The following is a 20,286-nucleotide window of genomic DNA, read 5'->3' as shown; positions in this document are numbered from 1 at the left end:
TGTGTAACAATAAAAAAAATTCAGAAAAGTACCTGCTGTTAGTCATGTACTTATTAATCTTTTTGCAACTTGATGTTTTAATATTGTAGATATATGTTTATTTAATTGTGACGTTAGTTGACAAATTGACAATCATTAAACATTACTATCAATAAAATCAGAAACAAAACAACAAATCCTGACACTGATTTGACTCTATACAAGGTTTCAGATGAGATTTCTATTTTTATTTTATCAGCATGCTATATTTAGAAAAATTTGGCAACACTGCAAAATCAGGATACATTGTATCGGTATTAGTGAAAGAAAAATATAGATTTGTTTTTTTTTTAGTTAAATCAAGTTAAACTCTGGTCAAATATCCCAGAGATGTCAGGATATTTAAAGAAAACAGTTCTTTGAGAATGTTTTTAGCAGTAGTGTACTCTCCTACTGTGTAAATCAAGTGTGAGTTAGCCATAGAAGATTAATTTAATGTAGGCCTGTCATTTTGTTATGACAGTTGGTTACACAGAAGCTCTCAAACCTACATTTTATTTTTCGTTTTTATTTTGCGTCGTGCATAAATGACTTGATGAAATACGTCTTCACCGTATGATTAAGTGGCCTGAGTTATTTCTGCGTTTCAGGTGGTGGGTTTCGTGTATGTGAAGTGCCGTGTGGTATTTGAACAGTCACCGCTACTCTCCTCCGCTGTAATTACCGCTTCACCCAGACCTAATGTGGTTATTGTGACCTACATTCCTGGGAAATACGCTGCCTAGTTCTCAACCAGAGTCTGGCTTCTTTCTCCACTGTCCACATAATCTGACCGCGTCGTCCTCCTCAGATATACCGTATAGTTGCAGCTTTCCACTGTCAAAATAAAACGCCATTGTTAGCACTTCCTAAGCCCCTGACCCCCGACCCCGAAGACTTTGTCTTTTGATGGCGTAGCCTAAACTCAGATGGAAGTAGCACTCAAGCTTTTGATAAGGGATTACTTGTGTACTGTAAATACACTCTGGAGTGTGGGAAGGTGCCGGCGCTTTCCATATGAATACCCCGTTGAGTTGAATTACAGACGCTCAATTTAAGATCATTTTAACCCCAAGTTCCAGTGCTGCGGATTAGGCCCGATTTCAAGGATAGATAGTTTACTGCTTCCAACCACTCAGTCACACTGTAGTTATCTCATTTAAATGAATGTTTCAATTGTGAGGGATTTTCAAAAATGGCAGAACCGCACTATCAGTTTCGGAAGTAGTTTGCAGTGGTGTTTCTTTTTTGATAGCAATCCGTCATGCTACATGAATGGATCGTCTACTTGGAGGACAAGAGTAGCAGTCAGAGAGCTCCAGCTGCTGCACATGAACAATTTGTGGAAATTGATGTAGATAACCCCTATAAGTGCCTAATTCACACACACACATACAGCATATTTAACAATCTCATCGGGAACAATGGATGCTAGTCAAAAATACCAACATTCAACCTCTACTGTCTGTTTGTTATCTGGCTATTTTTTTATTCAGTGTCATACTGCAGTAAATTGTTTCTTGTATGTTTCAAGGTTTGTTGTTAAAATAAACCCAAACTCTCTGCCTGATTGTACAAAATAGGAGATTTAACAGGAAAGACCATCCCACTTAATTCCTGCCCTACCACAGATTCCTCCTATTAGCCCAAATTCAATTTTGGTACCAGGTTTGTCAATTTTCCATTTAGGGATATTAAAATATTTAACCTTGGGAGCAAAATACAAATGTTATTTAAAATCTTAGAGAGTACATCTGCTGTGTCTTTGTTATAGTACATTTTGGTCTGAAGCACTTTAGGCTGACTGCATGTGTTTCTCATCTGAAGATGCTGCGTTCAGTTAACTAGAGCTGCAAAGATTAGTTGATTGACAGAAAATTACTAAACTATTTTTATAATCAAATAATCTTTTTAGTCATTTTTTAAAGCAACAATACAAAATGTCTTAGGAATAAGGATGTTATGCTTTTATTTGTCATGCATGATTGTAAATGGACATTGTCTTTGGACTGCTAGTCAGACAGAGCAAGATATTTGAAGATGTAACCTTGGGCTGTGAGAAATTCTAAAAGACATCTTTTGCTATGTTCTGATGCTTTATAGACAAAACTATTGAAAGAATAATTGACAAAGTGATTGGCAAATTAGTCCAAAATGAAAATAATCAGTTGCAGCCCAACAGTTTACTAAACAGAAAGTATGGCTGCTGAAGATCAAAATGTTTTGTAGTTACCCAGTGTACAGCTTTAAAACCTCACTGTAAAAGAAATCTTACTTTGAATTATTATTGCCTTCTGATTCCCTCTTGGCATGTTTTCCAGGCCAAAATGCTCAGCTCCTCTACAGAATTGCATCTGGCGATCCCCAGGGCCACTTTGTCATCAGCAAGGAAGGAGTCCTCCAAAGCAAGAAGGCCTTGGACAGAGAAATCCAGTCCTTCTACAGCCTGGTAATCACAGTCAACGACCTGGCTCCTCCTCCCATGACCCGCTTCACCAGTGCTGCCCAGGTGTCCATCATTCTTCTGGACGTAAACGACTGCCCGCCGGCCTTCACCTCTCAGAGGATGACCTACATCCAGGAGAACACGCCGGTGGACACGGTCGTGTTCACTGCCCAAGCCACAGACGCCGACAGTGGACCCAACAGCTACGTTGAGTACTCCCTCAAAGGACCTTTCGGTAACAAGTTCAGCATCGGTACCATCGACGGAGACGTCAGGTTGGTTGGGGAACTGGACCGCGAGGAGCTTTCCAACTACACCCTCACAGTCGTAGCTACAGATAAAGGGGATCCCCGTCTGTCTTCAACGATGGATGTGACTATGATGGTACTGGACGTCAACGACAACACGCCGAGCTTCTCGCAGAACATCTACGACATTGAGATCGAGGAAAACACCTTGACTGGGACTGATGTCATCCAGGTGTTTGCCAGCGATGCAGATGAAGGCACCAATGGGCAGATCCGGTTTTCTATCTCAGGAGGCAACACCAACTCTGATTTCAGGATTGATTCGGTTACAGGGGCGATTTCGGTGGCCAAGCAGCTGGACCGTGAGGCGTGTTCATCCTATTCACTGGTGGTCCAAGCAGCTGACCGAGGCAGCAGCCCCAGGGTGGACCGTGCAACCGTTAACATTGTGTTGTTGGACGTCAATGACTGTTCACCTGTGTTTGAGCTCTCTCCCTACACTGTCAATGTTCAGGAGAACTTAGAGAACCTACCAAAAAACATCCTGCAGGTCAGTATGTTGTTTTTTTTCTTCTTTTTGTCAACACATTCATTTAAATATGAGCAGTTAGGACATCATTAACATTCAGAGACAGGACGTCCTCAGTTTAAAGAAGGCAGTGTTCTGAATGACTTCTGAAAGCTAATGCCTTAAACAAATTTGGAGTAATACTAACTTAATAAGTGCAGGTATGTGAGCTGTATCATGGCACTAAACCACTTACCATGGTGGTCTTATTTTGCTAAATATCATGGCAAATATGTGACTGAAATGATATAGAAGTGATATATGACTGCAATTTGCTCCGCACAATTAGCACTTGATAGGATTTCACCGAAATATGAAACTGGGCTAAATTGCATGACAAGGCAATTAACATCCCAACCACCCTGATGACTAAATGAGCCATTTATAAAAAATGGAGGGGAAGGACTGATTTCCAGTGACAGCACAATTCCATTTTCTCTCGCTTGTGTACCTTGTGAGGAAATGAGGGTACAGTTATGTGGTGGGAAGGGATCCAGACATAGTGGGTTTTTGACACACAAGAACACACATCTGTGCGCTAACCTGGCTGTGCCTGTCTGCGGCATGCACGACAGGAAGGGCCCACAATGCATTTGGGCACACCGGTGAAATGTGGTAGTTTAATGCTGCAGCACGAGGGGAAAAGTCAGACTGACTACTAGTTTCATTCTCACTGTTTTTGTCGATTACCTGGGAAAGTCTGATTAGACAAAGTGAATAAGTAATGATCTTCCGTCCCTCAACAATTACCTCCAAGGTGCCGCCTAGCACCGTGATGGTAATTAACCCCTTAGCTGCTTCAGTGGAAAGTCTCAGCATGGTTACTACCAGCTATGTTTGGTTGTGTACATTAAGCAACATATTTCTCGCATGAATACTCCACTAAAAAACATCCAGAAAGAGAAAATGAACGGTGAAACTGCTAGAAAACTGAAAGAATTAGATTTATTTGGTTTGGTGAGTATGGCACTTATAGGCCATTGCGCTTGTGTTTCTGCACTACTCTTTTCAGAGATCACTTGTCAATTAATCCACAGAAATGTCAAGTTAAGTCAATTTATACAACCCAAAGGCACATTTTTGTCTCCAGTGATGTAAAGTAAATACATATATTGACTCAAGAGGACCTGTACCTACAGAATTTTGAGGTACTTTACTTAAAGTGAGAATATGGAACCTTTGCTGAATAGCGCTCACATTTCCCAAGTAGATACAGTCACCAACCGGACTCAGTAATGTCCATTTAACAGCAATATGTAGTTTGCCAGTATTAGCCAACATAAACTACTGGTCATAACAGACCAAATACAGTAAGGCAGCAGCAGCAAAACACAGTGTTGTTGAAGTGAGCAAGAGTATGTTTTATTGCGGAAGGATTTAACATTTGATATGTAAGAAGAAGAATGTTTGTCTTCTTTCAAAGGTTACATAGTCTTGTTGTATTTTTTATTTCTTTTTGCCATTTTTTAACTGAAACACAGAAGTAAAAGTACCTCAAAATTGTAAAGTACACTTACTTTCCACCACTGCTGCCATGCTATTACAGCTCCCCAGTTCTTTTGTTTATTCCAGACAAACTGTTCGGCTGTTGGAAATGAAAAACACATTTGTTGTACAAGAAGATAAAGACGTTTGATTTCCTGAATCTCAAAAGAAGCTTGTTTCTGTGTTTTCTAGGTTGTTGCCAGAGATGATGACCAGGGTGCCAACGGCCAGCTAAGCTACATGCTCAGTGGTGGGAATGACGAGGGCGCGTTTAGCCTGTCCTCCAGCGGTCAGCTGAGCCTGACCCAAACTCTGGACCGCGAAGCTCAGGGGAAATACATCCTGCTGGTCACAGCCACCGACTCAGGTAAGACCGCAGTGGAAGTTTTGAGCTGTGGGTGAGGCTGATAGCATCTTGAAATGTTTGACCGTTTTGTAGTAAAAGATGATTTTATGCTGGCCTTGCAGTATTGTGTTTCAGTTTATAGTGTTCCAAAAACCAGTTGTTTATGTCTGAACTCGCACCACATTCTACTTGTTCAACTTTTCATGATGATCTGGTGAGGATTGATTGAGCACCGTGTAATATGGCCTTACATGGACATTGTTGAATTTTAGCAAAGCAAGACATTTTGTAATCAGCCTGCCAAAACCAAGCTGAAAAAGAATATTTTCATAAACTAACAGCAATGTCAACAAACAGCATTTTGATTTCACAGTGTGCACAGTGCTCCTTTTGTGTGGCACAATAACCTAAACATTCGGGAGTTTTTAGCTTGCAAAATAGTGGGTGTTTTTTGACTTATTCCCCTAAGAAGTCCTTTCAGCGGGTTCGATTGAACAGCATCCTCTGTTTATTTAGATACAGCGGTTGAGCTTGTTATAGCCAGATAAAAGGTTAACTTGTTATTGCATAGAGGCCAGTTAATGTGTAGTTAACGGAGTACATGCGTATCCCCTTTGCAGCCAAATCACATGGTATCCCAGTTAAGTATATGTTTCCCTGAGCTGCTCTGGCACGGCCGTCATGGTCTGAGGGTGGTTCTGTTTCATTCCTGGACTGACCATGTGAGCATTCATAACGCTGTGTATTTTTGACTGTGCACATGCTTTGGTGAGAATTGAGACAATGTTGCGTGTCTTGTTTGTAAAAAAATGTTAGATACTACATAAACACATTTAAGCTTTATATCCATTATCTACTGTAGTCAGTGACTCATTTGCATATTTGTGGGGGGAGAATGTTACATTTTAGGTTACTTAGAGTACATTAATAAAAAACTGTGCAACAGCATCACGTTTTCAGAAGCCGAACTAACAAAAGAAGTGTATTTTTTCTTCATGCTTTGTAAGATTTTCTTGCTTCACATACTCCTCAGAGGTTTGTGCCACATGGACAAAGTTGCCCAACAAGTGAACATACTAATTAGGATTCGATTCCTTTTCGTACGCTTCACAAGGAGTCCATATTTAGTACCCTGACAACAATTCCAAAATATTTAGACAGGACTTTTCAGTACAATGTTGGTAAGAGGCAGAAAGAGGGATTTGGGGTAGAATATCAAAATATCCCAAAAAAAAAAAAAAAAACCATAATCATAGTACAGGCCAAATTACCCAGCAGCATTTTCTCACATTTTTGAGGCCTCGGCTGAGACAGTGGGGGGAAATGGTTCTCCCAGGCACTATCTGGCAGGAAATGTTGAAGGTGGATGGTGCAGACATGTCTCCAAGTCTGCTGTCTACCATGAGCCATTTTCAACCACAGACATTCATCTTAACAAGTTAACGTCTGTCTTTACCTTCCTGCACTGCCATATTTGACTAGTTCCACTCCGAAACACTGTGTAACAGAGAGAGAAAAAACTCAGGAGGATTTATCACCACAACAAGACTTCAGTATGAAAATATTATTCTGTCAGACAAGGACTTAAGCTACATCTTGTATTCTGTCATATTTGGTAGTACTGCAGCAGCCACTGTGCAAACAGTTTATCATGAGCAGAATAGGATTGTGTTTTTTAAAGTGCAACATGACTTACGATAAGACAAATGTGCTCTAAGTTCTCAGCTGTTGTAAAACTTATTTTGTGAATGAATCAAAGACGGACTTCCCCATGTTTGGGCAGGGCTGTGTGCCTGTTTATTGTGCCATAGTTGTCCATCCTACTGTGACATTTTTCAGTCATTTCAGCAAAGGTAAACTCATTAATCGTAGCCTAAACAGAGCTTCAGGACCCTCTCTGCCTGCTGTGCTGACTGAAATCTGTCATGAAATGGATGGAAACAAAAGCGTGGGTTCACATAATGTATTCTGGCCCGGGAGAGCAGCAGAATTTGGCAGACGTTATTATTTGAAAATCCATGCATAGCCACCTAAAATGTGGCATCCTTACAAGCTGCTTAAAGGTGTTTTACAAGGTGTCTTGTTGAGAGGAAACTTTAAGATCAGAACTGCGATATTTCTGTTTCCTCTCTCTCTCTCTCTCTCTCTCTCTCTCTCTCTCTCTCTCTCTCTCTCTCTCTCTCTCTCTAATTTCCATGTTTATGGAAAGTTGTTTGCAGCATTTCTGAGTTAACAAGTTGTGCAGAAAGCGGGAGACATAAGGGGCTGCAGGGTCTGTGGCTGATCTTAACGCCGGGCCAACATCTGGGATCAGCTGCAGGCAGATCAGATTTGTAAGCCGCTGCTTAGCAACACAAAAGTTATGCCCCCATGGAAGCATGTGAAACAATAAGATTTCCAGCAGAGCCAAACAGTAACATACTTTTGCCACTCAGTGTTTATGGAGTAGCTTTAAGTGGGCATCTGTGGTTGAAGAAAATATATTTTTTATTTATCTGGCAGCTGGTGTTGTGTGTGTTTTTGCAGCTGAGTGCTAAAAGTATCTCAGTTTGATAGCATTCTTTCTTTCCATTTTCTAAACAGTTGTCTTCTTTTCAGTGTACATACATTGAAGTACTTTACATCATAAAAGGATACTGGCTGGGTTCACCTTTTTCTGTGTAAACAATTTTTCTCAATAAGCGAATACTTTTGCCAGAAGCTTTTTTTTATATTGTTGGATGATGGAACAGCAAGAGGGACTTTTAGGGGTCAGGGTTTATCTACAGTGCAAAGTTATTAAGGACTCATCACCAAGAAAAGTTTCCCGAGGCATCAATTAGATGTTTGTTATTGTTGTGTTTAGGTTTTTTTTTTTTTTTTATATGGATAATTATCTATTCTATTTATGGGTGAGTTTGTAATGATTTTATTTGGGTTTTAAGGATTTTATTATTTATTTTCACAATTCCTTTTCTGTGCGTCTCTTGGATTTTAACATCAAAGATCATGTTGGAAGTAAGTGCTCTCAGCTCAACATCCCTTGGTTGAAAAAGCCTGAGATGTTATATATGAGAAATTGAGTTAAAAGTCACCAAAACCTATTGGAAAATTCCGAGTAAATTGAAACTAGTTTGTATGTTCAGGCACGGTTGTATGCACATGCATGTATTCTTTGCTTTTTATGTGCGTTTATACATTTGTATTTGTGTGAGTGTGTGCATTTGTGTTTGTGTATTATGGCTGTTGCCTTTGACTTTGTGTGAGTCTGTCTGCGTGTGGTGGTGAGAGCGTCCTCGGGGTGCATTTACATGCACCATGTTTGGTCACATTTATTAAAGGGAAGGCACAGTAAATCCCTTGGCCCATGCCTATTATGGCGGATACGGTCGCATAGAAATCCCATGTCTTTCACATCCCTCCAGCACATCGTTCCATAGTGCCACGCTGTTTGTATATGGCCTTTATCTGGTGGGTGAGGGGAAGTTTTGGGGCGCTAAACGACCGCTTAGCAGATAAAGAATTTTAATGACCATCCCTACATAAAAGAAGGATCCTTTATTCTGTTAAATGGCTCCCATGAATCTGGTATATAAACCCTCTAGTCTTTTGGGGGGTTTTTTCCCCCTGACTTGACTAATTGAATAATGATCTGTCAATCTCTTGTCATCAAGTTTTGAACAAGAACAAGAAATAAAATGTAACCTGAGGATAAATCTAAGTAAGTCTCTGGCATATAAGTTAAATGGAAATTTAGAGCAAATGAAGTCCTGTATGAACACTGATAAGGCAGTGTTAAAACGTGGCCAGGGCAATGCTAGAGCACTGTCCAACGCTTGCCACAATAAATCTTTAACAGGGTCCAATGCTGAAGGTTTCAGCCAGTCTGCAGTCTAGTGGCAACACAGGACATAGCCAAATAAAATATCAGGTTCCTCAAATGAACTTTTAACAGAGCAGTAACATTCTGGATTAGCTCTTAAAAAACTGTGCAGCAACAATGTGGTCTTGCAGAGTTTTTTCCTATCGCCTGTTTTCTCTTTTCCACTCCCTGGTACACTTTAACAATAGCTCGATCTCAATGTTTAATGGCTTTGGTAAGTAATGTTTTTTTTAAAAAGGTGGTTTGGGTTGGATGATTATCCTGGCAAGATGCATTTTTTAATGATGTTTATTTGCTGTGTTTCTCTGAGGACCCTGACTAGCACATCAAGTTCTCGCAAAGCCAATTTTATCATAACTCGTTGTGTCTGTTGCTTTTCTATTTAACTAACTTGCAGGATGAAATCAGTGTGTAAAAAGGTTTTCACGCTTCCCCTCTTGAGCACTTTTCCAAAGTCATATTTCAGATTTATATGGCCGACGTATGAACATTATAGAGTTGTATTATGAGCGAGTTATACTGCCAGTGTATGTTCTTCACCTCTCACACTGGTTATGATCTGTTGGTATTGCTGTGTCCCCATAAAATGGGAAACAGTTACAGAACGTTCCACAGATGCACTGCTTAATAGGGATTTCCAAATATTCAACAACACAGCAAATAAAAGCACCATTGTATTAAAAACACAAAAGGCACATCACTTCATTAAATTTCACCACAGGCCCTAAAATATGAGAAAAAGCAGCACTTTGTGTCTGTCGATATCCTTTCCTTGCCTGCCATGCAAACCGCTAAACCCTATCCGTAACATATGGGGAAGAAATTATGCAAAAGCAGTGAGACGCGGCACTCCATAAATAACTGCCGAGCTGTATAACATTTGATTTAATTTGACGAATGCCTCTCAGATTGCCGTCTCATTAGAAATATTATTTTCCCTTTTATACCGGGTACCAGCTTTGAGTGTTCTACTCAGATATCCCTTTCACTCTCTTGCTTGTTAAGTGTGAGAAAACCTCTGTTTACTTTGTTATGTTTGGCAAACTGTGCGTTGGGACAGCTCGCACCCTGCACTCAGCTCCGCCAAGGCCATTCATGGGTGCTGGACAGGGTCGCATTAAAAGAAGCTTTGTTGCAAAGCAACAGGTTCTCAGAGGCAGAAAAATGTCAATTTTGCCTTGATGGCCGCCAATTCTCTCCCCCTTGAGTAATGATGTGTTTTATTTACGCTGTCCCTTCAGAGCACAATCTAGCCGCAGTCCATAAACCGTAATTAACCGTTTAGCCTTAAGCTTCAGGCTACAGATGGGCTGTCTAATAAATTTACACATTCATCCGTCTTCCCTAAGTCAACCTGCCCTGGACTTCCCACTTAAATGAATCCGGTTGTTTGGTCATCCCAGCTTTATTCATGTTTGTCTGTTTTTTTTCGATAAAACATCAGTCAGTCATATATTGAAGGAAGAGATTATCATTTGTGCCAGCAGAGACGCTCAAACCTGCTTCTTAGCACGGCTTAGACTAAGCAACTTGGGGCAACCCGCAGCTTTTCCCAGGAGGTGGGTGCTGCTGTTTCCTTCAAATCAACCCCCTGCGAGGTTCTCACAGCAGTGTGCGCCCTCATAGCAGCTGCAGCGGTCAAAAAACAGGTCGCTTAATCGTCATTAACACATGCATTTGTACCCCCTCCAGTTCAGAAAGTATGGCCACGGCACCTTCTTGGAGGTTAATGTGATTTGTCCCGTGGTAATGTACACTAATAAGGTGCTTAGACCCTGCCATATGTTTGTGCTAGACAATACTTTCTGGGTTGAGAGGCTTACAGTGGAAACTGTCTGTGGATCTTCAGGATGGACGAGGAGGCAACAGATGGTCAGCTGGTCTAGTTTAGTCTCCTGGTCCTGAAAGCTTGTTATTTTGGATGCCAATTATTTTTGGGTTGTTCGGAGTTCTCCAATTTTCTCCATACGATATCCACGCTGAAACAAACCTCTTAGATCTGAGCTCAGATTAAGCAATAAAATATTAGCACACAGAATTGAATGTCATCCCCACCGCCAGTTTAACAAGCACTTTAAGGTCTTTGGGATTATTGTGAAATATCAAACAGAGGACTCTGTTTTGGTTGTCACTGCCCCAACTGTGTCATTCCCAGATCTGAAGGGAATGTGCTGCATTTAATTAAATGGAAATGGTGTTTCAAGATTCAATTAAAGCCAGGAGGAATCCTCGTGTGGCTCGAGCGCTTTGAGCTCCCCGGCGGATTCAGTTGCTTTGTGTGAAATGAGGTGCACTGACGTCAGCGACTGTCTACTTTATCCCACAGTGTAATGGCTGCTCGTAGGATGAAAAACAGTTATCTGAATACCATCAGTCTGATGTGTTCCCATGGAGAATACCCTCAGTCTTGGAGACAGGCTTATCACCCGGACTTAGCTCGGACTTATCCTTTATAGTATCCATACCATTTCAGAGCTCAGTGACTCCAGCATAGCTCTCAAGGGCAAAACCGACTCATGGAAACACGGTACCACAAGGTCAACTATTTTCTTTACTGATTGAAGGAGCATGCTTCTCTGGCTCCAAACCCCATTTCCTTGTGTGCAATAATAACCAAGATGAATTTGGATCAAATATACACACATGCATTCGTCTGGACTGTGAGCGATGAGTGGCATTTGCTTCCAAAACAATTTTCTAGCCACAGCAAAATTGCTCGTGTAAAAGTACACAGCTTGTGCTGATTTTTGAGCGATAATGTTGATAACCCCTCAGCGTGAGGTAAATAGAGGTGATGTGAGGCTGTAATCACCAGGAGAGGAGTGTTGGGTCATGACAGTTTGCTTTCCTAAGTAACCTAAGATTAACCCCTGGAATAAGATTATGCTCATGGCACAGATCTGAGGTGAGGTAGTGCATTGATTGACTTATCTGTTTTGGCCAGCAAGTGATTTACAAATTAGAGGTATGGTAATAAGAATGTAAACACTAGTTATTTGCTGTCGAACATGCACAAACAGTGACCGGGATATGTTTTTGTATCTCATTCAGTGATCTCTTCAATTATCTGTGTATGTTTTGATTAACATTTACCTGCATGGCTTTGTTTCATGGAGTCTAATAACATGAATGCTGTACCTTCAAATGCCAGCCGACACAACAGGCAAATACAACAGGATAGATTTCTATGCAAACTTAAAAAAAAAGTCAAATTTAGAAAACTACTGTAGAAATGTAGAAAGAAAAAGAATCAAGGGTCTGGGGACAGGATTTGCCAATGGAAAAAATACTTTTCTAACCACAGTGCATGGCAGCCACCGGTAGGCAGCTGACTTCCCGCTGCAAATTTCCACCAGCTCTCTTTCCATGGCAAAATTATGTCATTTGTCGCATAGCGGTGGGCCAGATTGTACGCTGCCAGATTTAGGCATATTTCCTCACCATATCCCCACCGGCGCCCCCGCTTACTCTGCTTGAGCCATGGCGCACGAGTTGACACCCACCCCGGCTGCAGTCGTCTAAATCATTGACCCTGACACTCTTCCCTGGGCTTTGCCAGATTTCAGCAAAGACCGTTTGGAGGAGATGCTGGCATTTCTCCGCACTCTTACAGAGCATTCCTCTCCTGTTGAGTCATTCCCTCCTAAAAAAGAAGAAGGGGATGGGAGGTTATTTTCTACATAATAAAAAAGTGTGCTGGGTTTGTTTTTCTTACTATTACAGGTTTGGTATTTGGTGGAAATTTAAGAATCGGAAACAGACGACATACTCAGCTGCGATGTTGACCCTGTTATTTAGCAGCCGCCGTCGTCTGAATCTTAAGAATGTCTCACCATCACCATAACTATTTGAAACAACTGTCATTTACATACATTTGCATACCTGCCATAGTGTTAGCCTGATATAGTGTTCCTTGACGGCTAAATCTGTCAGCCCACACGATGTAACAAGATACATCTGAACTATTTACACATTGGACAGCAGGTTTTGGGGGGAAACAGCTGCCAGGGGTTATGTGATATCAGTGAGCCCCAGGATGCTAAGAAGGCACGTCCTGAGGCTGCACAGAGGCACATGATGCTACAAGAAGTGATACACCAAGAAAAATGCCCCGTTTCAACCAAGGCCTGTCGACGACAGCGGGGTCGGCACAGGTTCAGTGTCACAGAGAGGAGCATCAGGGGGCTCTGGAAGTATTTGAGCGTGATTTAGGTCTTCACAATGGGGGTTGGGTTCTCTTTGCTCTATGCTTACTAAGGATTAGCTGGAGTAACAGTGTCCTGTGCCTTAGAGTCCCTGATGCGCTTGGTGACAGACGCAATGCAGGTCAAAGGTCACACAAGTGGCGGTGGAGGAGGAGGTTGTTCATTCTCCTGAGGCAGTAAACAGGTTGTGACATCACATCCTGTGTAGCAGTGAAACGCCTGGAAGGAGGGCAGTGTGCTCCACATACACAAACACACACACACACACACACACACACACACACACAGGGCTAGCCTTGTTGCTTGGCCTGCTTCCGCTCTTAGTAGGGAAACAATGCTTTCGACATGCAACAACCACACTCACTGTGTAACAGAAGGCATTCTGGTCAGAAAAATATAGCAGCTGGCACGATGTTCAAAACCAAATATTTTCTTCATTTATTCAGTCTCGGTACGAGCTGTTGGATTTTGTAGACAAAGCCACTTAGCTCCCAGAGCCATTTATGAGCCCGGCAGCTCCAGCCTGCACAGAACATCTTTGATCAACAACAGTCTTAGTGAGTTGCTGACTGTCAACACACACTTTGCCTGGCAGCAGCAGCAGCTCCGCACCGGTTAACTTAAAGTGATACAGACACCTTGCTGACTTGGATTGCTCCTCAATTAAGAGGATCAGCTGAGGAGGAGCTGGAGCTCTGCTAATCTGTTGCCATGACAACCTCCTGAATGATGACTCATGTCAATCCAATCACGTTGAATGTGTGACACCGCAGGCTCAAGCGTAGGCGGATTAGCCAGCCGCAACCAAGTGATGATTAAGTAATCCTGCTGACTGCATTTGTTTGGGCACTTAGCCACATATTGTGGTCGTTTGATCACATAATAGACCTGTGAAGATGCATATTGGGATTGGGATTGGGATTGGAAACCCAATCCAGGCATAAAATGTCAATCGTGGTTTACGATTTACATTTTATGCCTGGATTGGGTTTCCGCTTGCATTTGACACCAAAGTGTCCTCTGTATGAATTGCCAACGATTTTGTAGAGTATTTTGTTTATAAGCAGAATCCTCTTCATCACAAATATTTGTAAAGGTGGAAATACATAATCACCTCAAAATTCAACATTGCCTATATTTGGATATAAACAGGTTTTTAAAAAAAAGTCAGTTAAGTCTTAGTTGGAAGGGCAGAGGACATGACTCATTTTGGTAATGACTCACTAAAGATTAGTGTTGTATGGTTTCTGGTGTTCTTTTGGGATAAACAATTGTTTATTTATTTTGCTTCTAGAATTCAGCTCTGTTTATTCTAAACGTGCATGTTAGCCACTTCTGTTCTGACCAGAAAACCTGGATCCATGACAAGCTTAAGGTTGAATGTCTGTTTATTATCATCAAGCCAGGCAGTGAAGTGATGTTACAGTAAACTATCTCAAAGCTCATTTTTGGAGGAATCCCCTGCCCTCCTGTAAAAAGCTGCGGTGGTCTCCGAACCCCACAATAATGTTCAAATTTGTTGATCTTCTAAAGAAAATCCTCTTTCTCCTCTATGCCCACAGGGAGGTCACAGTTTAGTGTCAGCAATTTACCAGCAGCCGCAGAGCTTGTAGGGAATTTCATTTCTTTCTCAACGACATTGGTTGGTTGGACACTGTTTGTCCTACCCTGCTGGCACATACGCTTTGTCAAATGTGGATATATCTGTATGCCTCCATACTTTTTTGGTACCAACCAAAATGTGTCCCCAGCACTGATTTTGAAAACTGACCAGCAAGTCAGGGGGATTCATCCTCTGGGAACCATGAATATTCATACCAAAGTTTACAGCAATTCATCCAATAGTTGTTGAGATATTTTAGACTGGCTGTCATTGCCATCCATAAAGTCTCAATGTGTCTAAAAGCAAAGTTCTCAACAGTGCTCTTTTTCCCGTTTACTATCTTAGTGACTTACAGTATGACAGAAAGCAGTCATAATTCATCTGACTTCCAAATGAAGACTTGGCACAAAATATAAGTGTGTTGCCCTGATTTGATCATATTTATAACCCAATCCACGCTGGCTGAGCAACAGAGCCATAGCGTCCCTGAAGCTTTCTTTTCTGACCCCTCCACCCCTCAACACCCTCTTTTCTCAGATTCCTTATGTTTTGATTTTGTACAGCTCCGCATTAAGAGAGAATATTTCGTGGCCACCGTCCAAGTGTTTTTATTATCTCTTATTAATCCAGGCCCCCATGGTACGCAAGTTCAAGCATTTGATGTTTTCAACAGCTGAGTACACAGGCACAGAGGACACAAGCTTAGGGATTGTGTATGTTTTTAATTCGGTGTATTATAGTTGACACATTCACATACATTCCTGAAGAGAGCTGCAAGAGGGAACAACTACAAGTTAAAGGTGGGAAAAGTGCCTCATGCAGCTTGCAGATCTCATCTTTTCTTAATCCTCAGGTGTTCTCTGTCCCGATAAGCAATGTAAACATATGCAAATCATGAAGAGCTCAAAATAACTTCAAGTCTTTAAAGATGTCCCCAAATCCCATATTGTGACTTTCAGAAACAACTGAACACTGAACTTGTGTTTATGTTTGGAATATATATCAGGCTGTGCAGCGTGCCATTTAAGGATGGATTATAAAGGCCAGCTCAAGCAATGCAGATGTCTGAATCTTTTTTTCTCTTCAGGTTTTTCTGCATTGCGGCTCATTTTCATCTGCTATTGATTTAAATCCGTCCCCCAGGGTCCAGCAAGCCCTGTTTCGTCACCCGCTCTGGGAGAAAAAAACGGTTGGATTTTTGCTGAAAATAGCACTTCTCCTCACTCAAATTCCACAGACTAACTCGCTCAGTGGCGTGCATCTTAAAATAGATACCTCGCTGTGGAAATTAAATCTATGAGTGTCCAAGACCCCCAGGAAGGACGCCTGAAATATTTGGTTTCAGAGACATTGAGCCCTTTTGATGTGTTCTGCACTGTGTTGATGTGGCAGTAAGACCGATGGAAACCCAAACCGGTGGCCAGAGAAATTTGCTTGCATTAAATGCAGCAGGAATATTGTGGCTGATCCCTCACAGGAGTATGACTTGATTCAGTGTGGATCTCGCTGCAAATGACAAGTCATGTACAATAAGTGTCTTAAAGTCAAAATGGGAGTCTTAATGCCGCTCACATGTTACTGTCTCCCCTTTACCAGCGCGCTGTGACACAAAAAGGAGTTCCTAATTCAGTCAGTTAGAAAATTCTCCGTGTTGAGGTCTGTCATGTGAATGGAAAGTGTAATGACTTGCTTCTGTGCTGGCCATTGAGGCTATTTCTCCTTCACTTCTTTTAAGTGTGCTTACTGAAGGAAAAGCAAACCACTATTGTCACTTGATAGTTTTTTTCCTTTTCTCCCTTAACCTCCAGGTTCTCCGTCTCTGAGCGGAACGGGGACTGTAACAGTTCTGGTGGACGACGTGAATGATAATGTCCCAGTTTTCACCTCCTCCGCCTTCCACACCACCATCATGGAGAACGCCCCGACAGGGACGGATGTCCTATTGGTCAACAGCTCTGATGCAGATGTTGGCGTAAATGGTGTTATAAGGTACTCCTTTGGCCTTTGCACTTCTCTGGTTCCTTCACACTTATTTTCTTAATCATTTTTATTTTTAGTTCTATACTTTTGAAAACTAACAGTCTAACGGCCCTCATTTTGGAGGATTTTACCTCCTTATTCTTTTGAAAACATTTGACCCTCATAAAAGACATGCTTCATGTCTTACAGGGGCGCTATGCAGTTTTGGCCATTTCTTCGCTATTTTCTCACTTTTTGCTCGCAGGTTTCTCTATAGAGCTCCCCCTACAGCTTCAGAATAGATATTTGGCAGCTCTTATGTTTACTTGTGTCTGACTCCTCGCTCAGTCAGTCTTCCGTTTCCTCTTTCTCTGTTCCTCCGACAATGCTTTCCTGGCTTTCTGCTTCTTTTTTGCCGGCACTGCCATGACAATAGTGTGAAAAACTTCATCGCTACCTTGTTAGCCGGTTCCTGAATGGGCGTATGCGTGCAGTGCCGTGAAGCAATTCGTTGCATCGCGAGACCTGATATCACGCGATACTTCCTGACGCTGAGGCCGCCGGCTCGCCGGCCCAAAGTTGCAAGGGTGGTTTTTCAGCTCACAGGCGCTAGGGGGGAGCGAGACGACCACCATTCAACCCGAAAAAAGTCATATAACCATTCCAATGACTCCAAAGCTGTTCATTTAAGGTAAATTAAGCTAAAAAAAAAAACTGCATAGTTCCCCTTTAAAATGTCTGTTTGTTTTCTCTTTCTTTTGACCTGGTTACTTTGTCTTTGGAATGTTTTGCTTTATTAGATAGTTGGAACAGAAAATGTGTAACGACATGCAACAAATGTTCACGACCGAAGTCGAACTGGGGACATTTCAGTTCATAGGCCTCTGCTGCTCTGGAAGGCACTTTTAATCCAATTTATACATAAAAATAGGTTTGACTGATCTAGTTATTCTAATCATTCAAGGTGCATACGCAGTGTTTGCAACGGACTAGTTTAAAAGGGGGCCTCGTAATAAAATAAAATGATCAACAAAAATAGTTACACAAATGATATTGTCCTAAAATACAATCTTAATGTTAGATTTTGTCATTTCCTAAAGAGACAAAGCAAAAGTGAATATTTTACTGAAATTGCATTCAAATCTCTTTAGATTTCATTAAGAAAAAGAAGAAACATCATACACCTATAACAGATGACAGATCTTTTTCCCTGGGACTTCTAAAGGAAACAGGAGATAATTTGCGGTTTATGTCAAATTGTACTTTATTAGACAGATTAACGCAGGAATACAATCTTTTGTGTGCATAGGACTAGGAGGAGATCTATGTAGTTCCAGTAACTACTGTGACTAATCAGGTCAGCTTTACTTTGCTTTGATTCCCTGCTGTGAAAATATCCTTTCAGGTCCAAACAGGACTGGGTTTTGGCTTTCCTCACGCCGTCAGTGAAACGTTTTACCTCATCACCAGCTTTGTAAAATTCCAGGCCGATGTTGCGGTTGTTGACAGGCGTTTAGGAGCAGAGTGTAGAGTTTTAGTCAACACCCTAACATATTGTTTGGGACGCGATTCTCAAGCTGGACGACAGCTTTTTCTCACACACAGCCTGCTCCATGGGGGAGCTTGTAAGAGCCTCTGGCCGGTCTCTCTCAAGCCGGACACTGACTCAAGTCCAACCCCTCCTCTCTCCTCAGTAACCCCACTGGTTGCACATTGGGGGGTACCACAGTGCGCTCCAGTTTCCCAAAACATGGTAATGAGGATATTAATTGTCTATGACAGTATGAGTTGTGCCCATCAGGGGTTCCAGGGGGTTCTAGGCCCTTAATGGAGACCAGAACTGGTTACCTTCAGTTATTAGTTTAGATTCTCACAGCCCATTAAATGTAAGTCCCAAACCTGAACTTGTCTCTGGATTGTGTTCAGAGCTGTGGACAGTTTATGTTGTTGATGATGTCCAAATAAGCTTTGCATCCACTCTGCTTTCACAGTTGTTCTGTAATTTGTCGTCCCATCTCTGGAGGGGTATGTTTTTTTAAGAAGCCTTTTCAAAATATGCACTGGTGTGTACGTGTATGTGTCAGTTTACATTTGTGTCTGGGTCCTGCTTGTGAAACATGATATTAGTTTGGAAGCCAAAGACTGTGGCCCCTCAGTCCTGAAGAGTTGTACTTGTAGTGTTTTTTATTTGTATTGTATGTGATGTATTTTTTTTTTTATAGCTATTGAATTTTCGTATCTTTTTGTTTCTTTTATAAATACCATGTCTCCCAATAACATAAATTAAATTCACTAACATAAATCCAATAGAGGATTCTGGAGTTATCCAGCCTGAACCACAGTGGCTCTCTGTGAGTGTGTGAAGTGAAGCAGAAAACAGTGGCTGCATTTGATAAATTATAAAACTGGATACTTTATTCAGTTAACTAACTGATCTGCTGTCAAGCCAGGACAATGTGGTGACCATTATTTGGCATATTGTTCTATTAAATGTCCTTTGTGAAGCTTGAAACAGTGCCCTCTATAGACCACATTGTGACAGTGCTTAACAATAACCTTCGGACACTGGCAGTGCAGCAGCCAAATTTAGAAACTGGCGAGTTGGCTGAGTTGGCTGAACTAGGAGAATGGCTGATGTAACACTTACCAACAGTTAGTATTTACATTAGAAACACCTGTAATAACACAATGAGCTCACTGTAACATAAGATGTGCTCATAATGCAGAAATTGAAGTAGCTCCACTGAGAAGAAGTAATTATGAGAATTTGATGGACTGAAAGAGTGATTATGTGTAATTTCATAGGTTTTGGTGTCCTTTCACAATGTAATCACTTATTTGAAACACCAAAAACATAAATATATGCAGGTGCATTAAAGAAAAATCCCTTTATTTGCATTTTCATTTTCTTGAAGCCGTTATTGAAGGGTTTTTGACTAATACAAATTTAACTTTTCATTGGCACAGACAGAGAAGATTGATTTGCATTTTTACAGACAGGACTAATGGTAGTGAGGAGTAAAAGCAATGAATGAAAAGTGAAAATTACGATATCTAATCGCCACAGTTTTCTAGGTTCAGGATATTCATGAGAAATGACCTTACAGACAGAATTGATGACTTTGATTACAAAAAAATGCAACTCAACTCATTAAATTCACAAAGCTTTCACTGAAACCTGCCCTACTTTATCTTTCCCCACAGCTACAGCCTGACCGGCGGACACGGCCAGTTCTCCATCAACCCGGCTACGGGACAGATTATCACCAGCTCCCTGCTGGATCGAGAGGACAGGGCTAATTACCAGCTGCTGGTTGTGGCAACAGATGGAGGGCAGCCCCAGGGCTTGTCCAGCTCCGCCACTGTGTCCGTGACGGTGGCTGACATCAACGATAACCCTCCCCGCTTCCATCACCACCCCTACGTCACCCATATACCCGCCTCTACTGCAGCAGGTCTGTACATGCCTTTCAAAGGTGGTGAAACTATTTGTTCTCAAGGTTTCTGTGCTCTTAGACCAGGTTCCCTTCATTGTCAGTAAATTGC

The 20,286-nt window shown here is 41.6% G+C and overlaps 1 protein-coding gene across 1 annotated transcript in view; it reads left to right on the top strand.

The window, feature by feature from the left end:
• Window positions 1-20,286, top strand: part of fat4 (FAT atypical cadherin 4) — a 105,831-nt gene that overhangs the window by 60,349 nt on the left and 25,196 nt on the right. The window contains exons 5-8 of the mRNA XM_078260055.1: window positions 2,340-3,262; window positions 4,958-5,132; window positions 16,590-16,770; window positions 19,945-20,195. Coding sequence (XP_078116181.1) covers window positions 2,340-3,262; window positions 4,958-5,132; window positions 16,590-16,770; window positions 19,945-20,195 — 1,530 coding nt within the window. The remainder of the gene's footprint in view (window positions 1-2,339; window positions 3,263-4,957; window positions 5,133-16,589; window positions 16,771-19,944; window positions 20,196-20,286) is intronic.

Source organism: Sander vitreus, chromosome 10, assembly GCF_031162955.1.
Source record: "Sander vitreus isolate 19-12246 chromosome 10, sanVit1, whole genome shotgun sequence".
NCBI lineage: Eukaryota > Metazoa > Chordata > Actinopteri > Perciformes > Percidae > Sander > Sander vitreus.
Note: the sequence above shows the minus strand (reverse complement) of the source record. Positions and strands in the feature narration are given on the sequence as shown.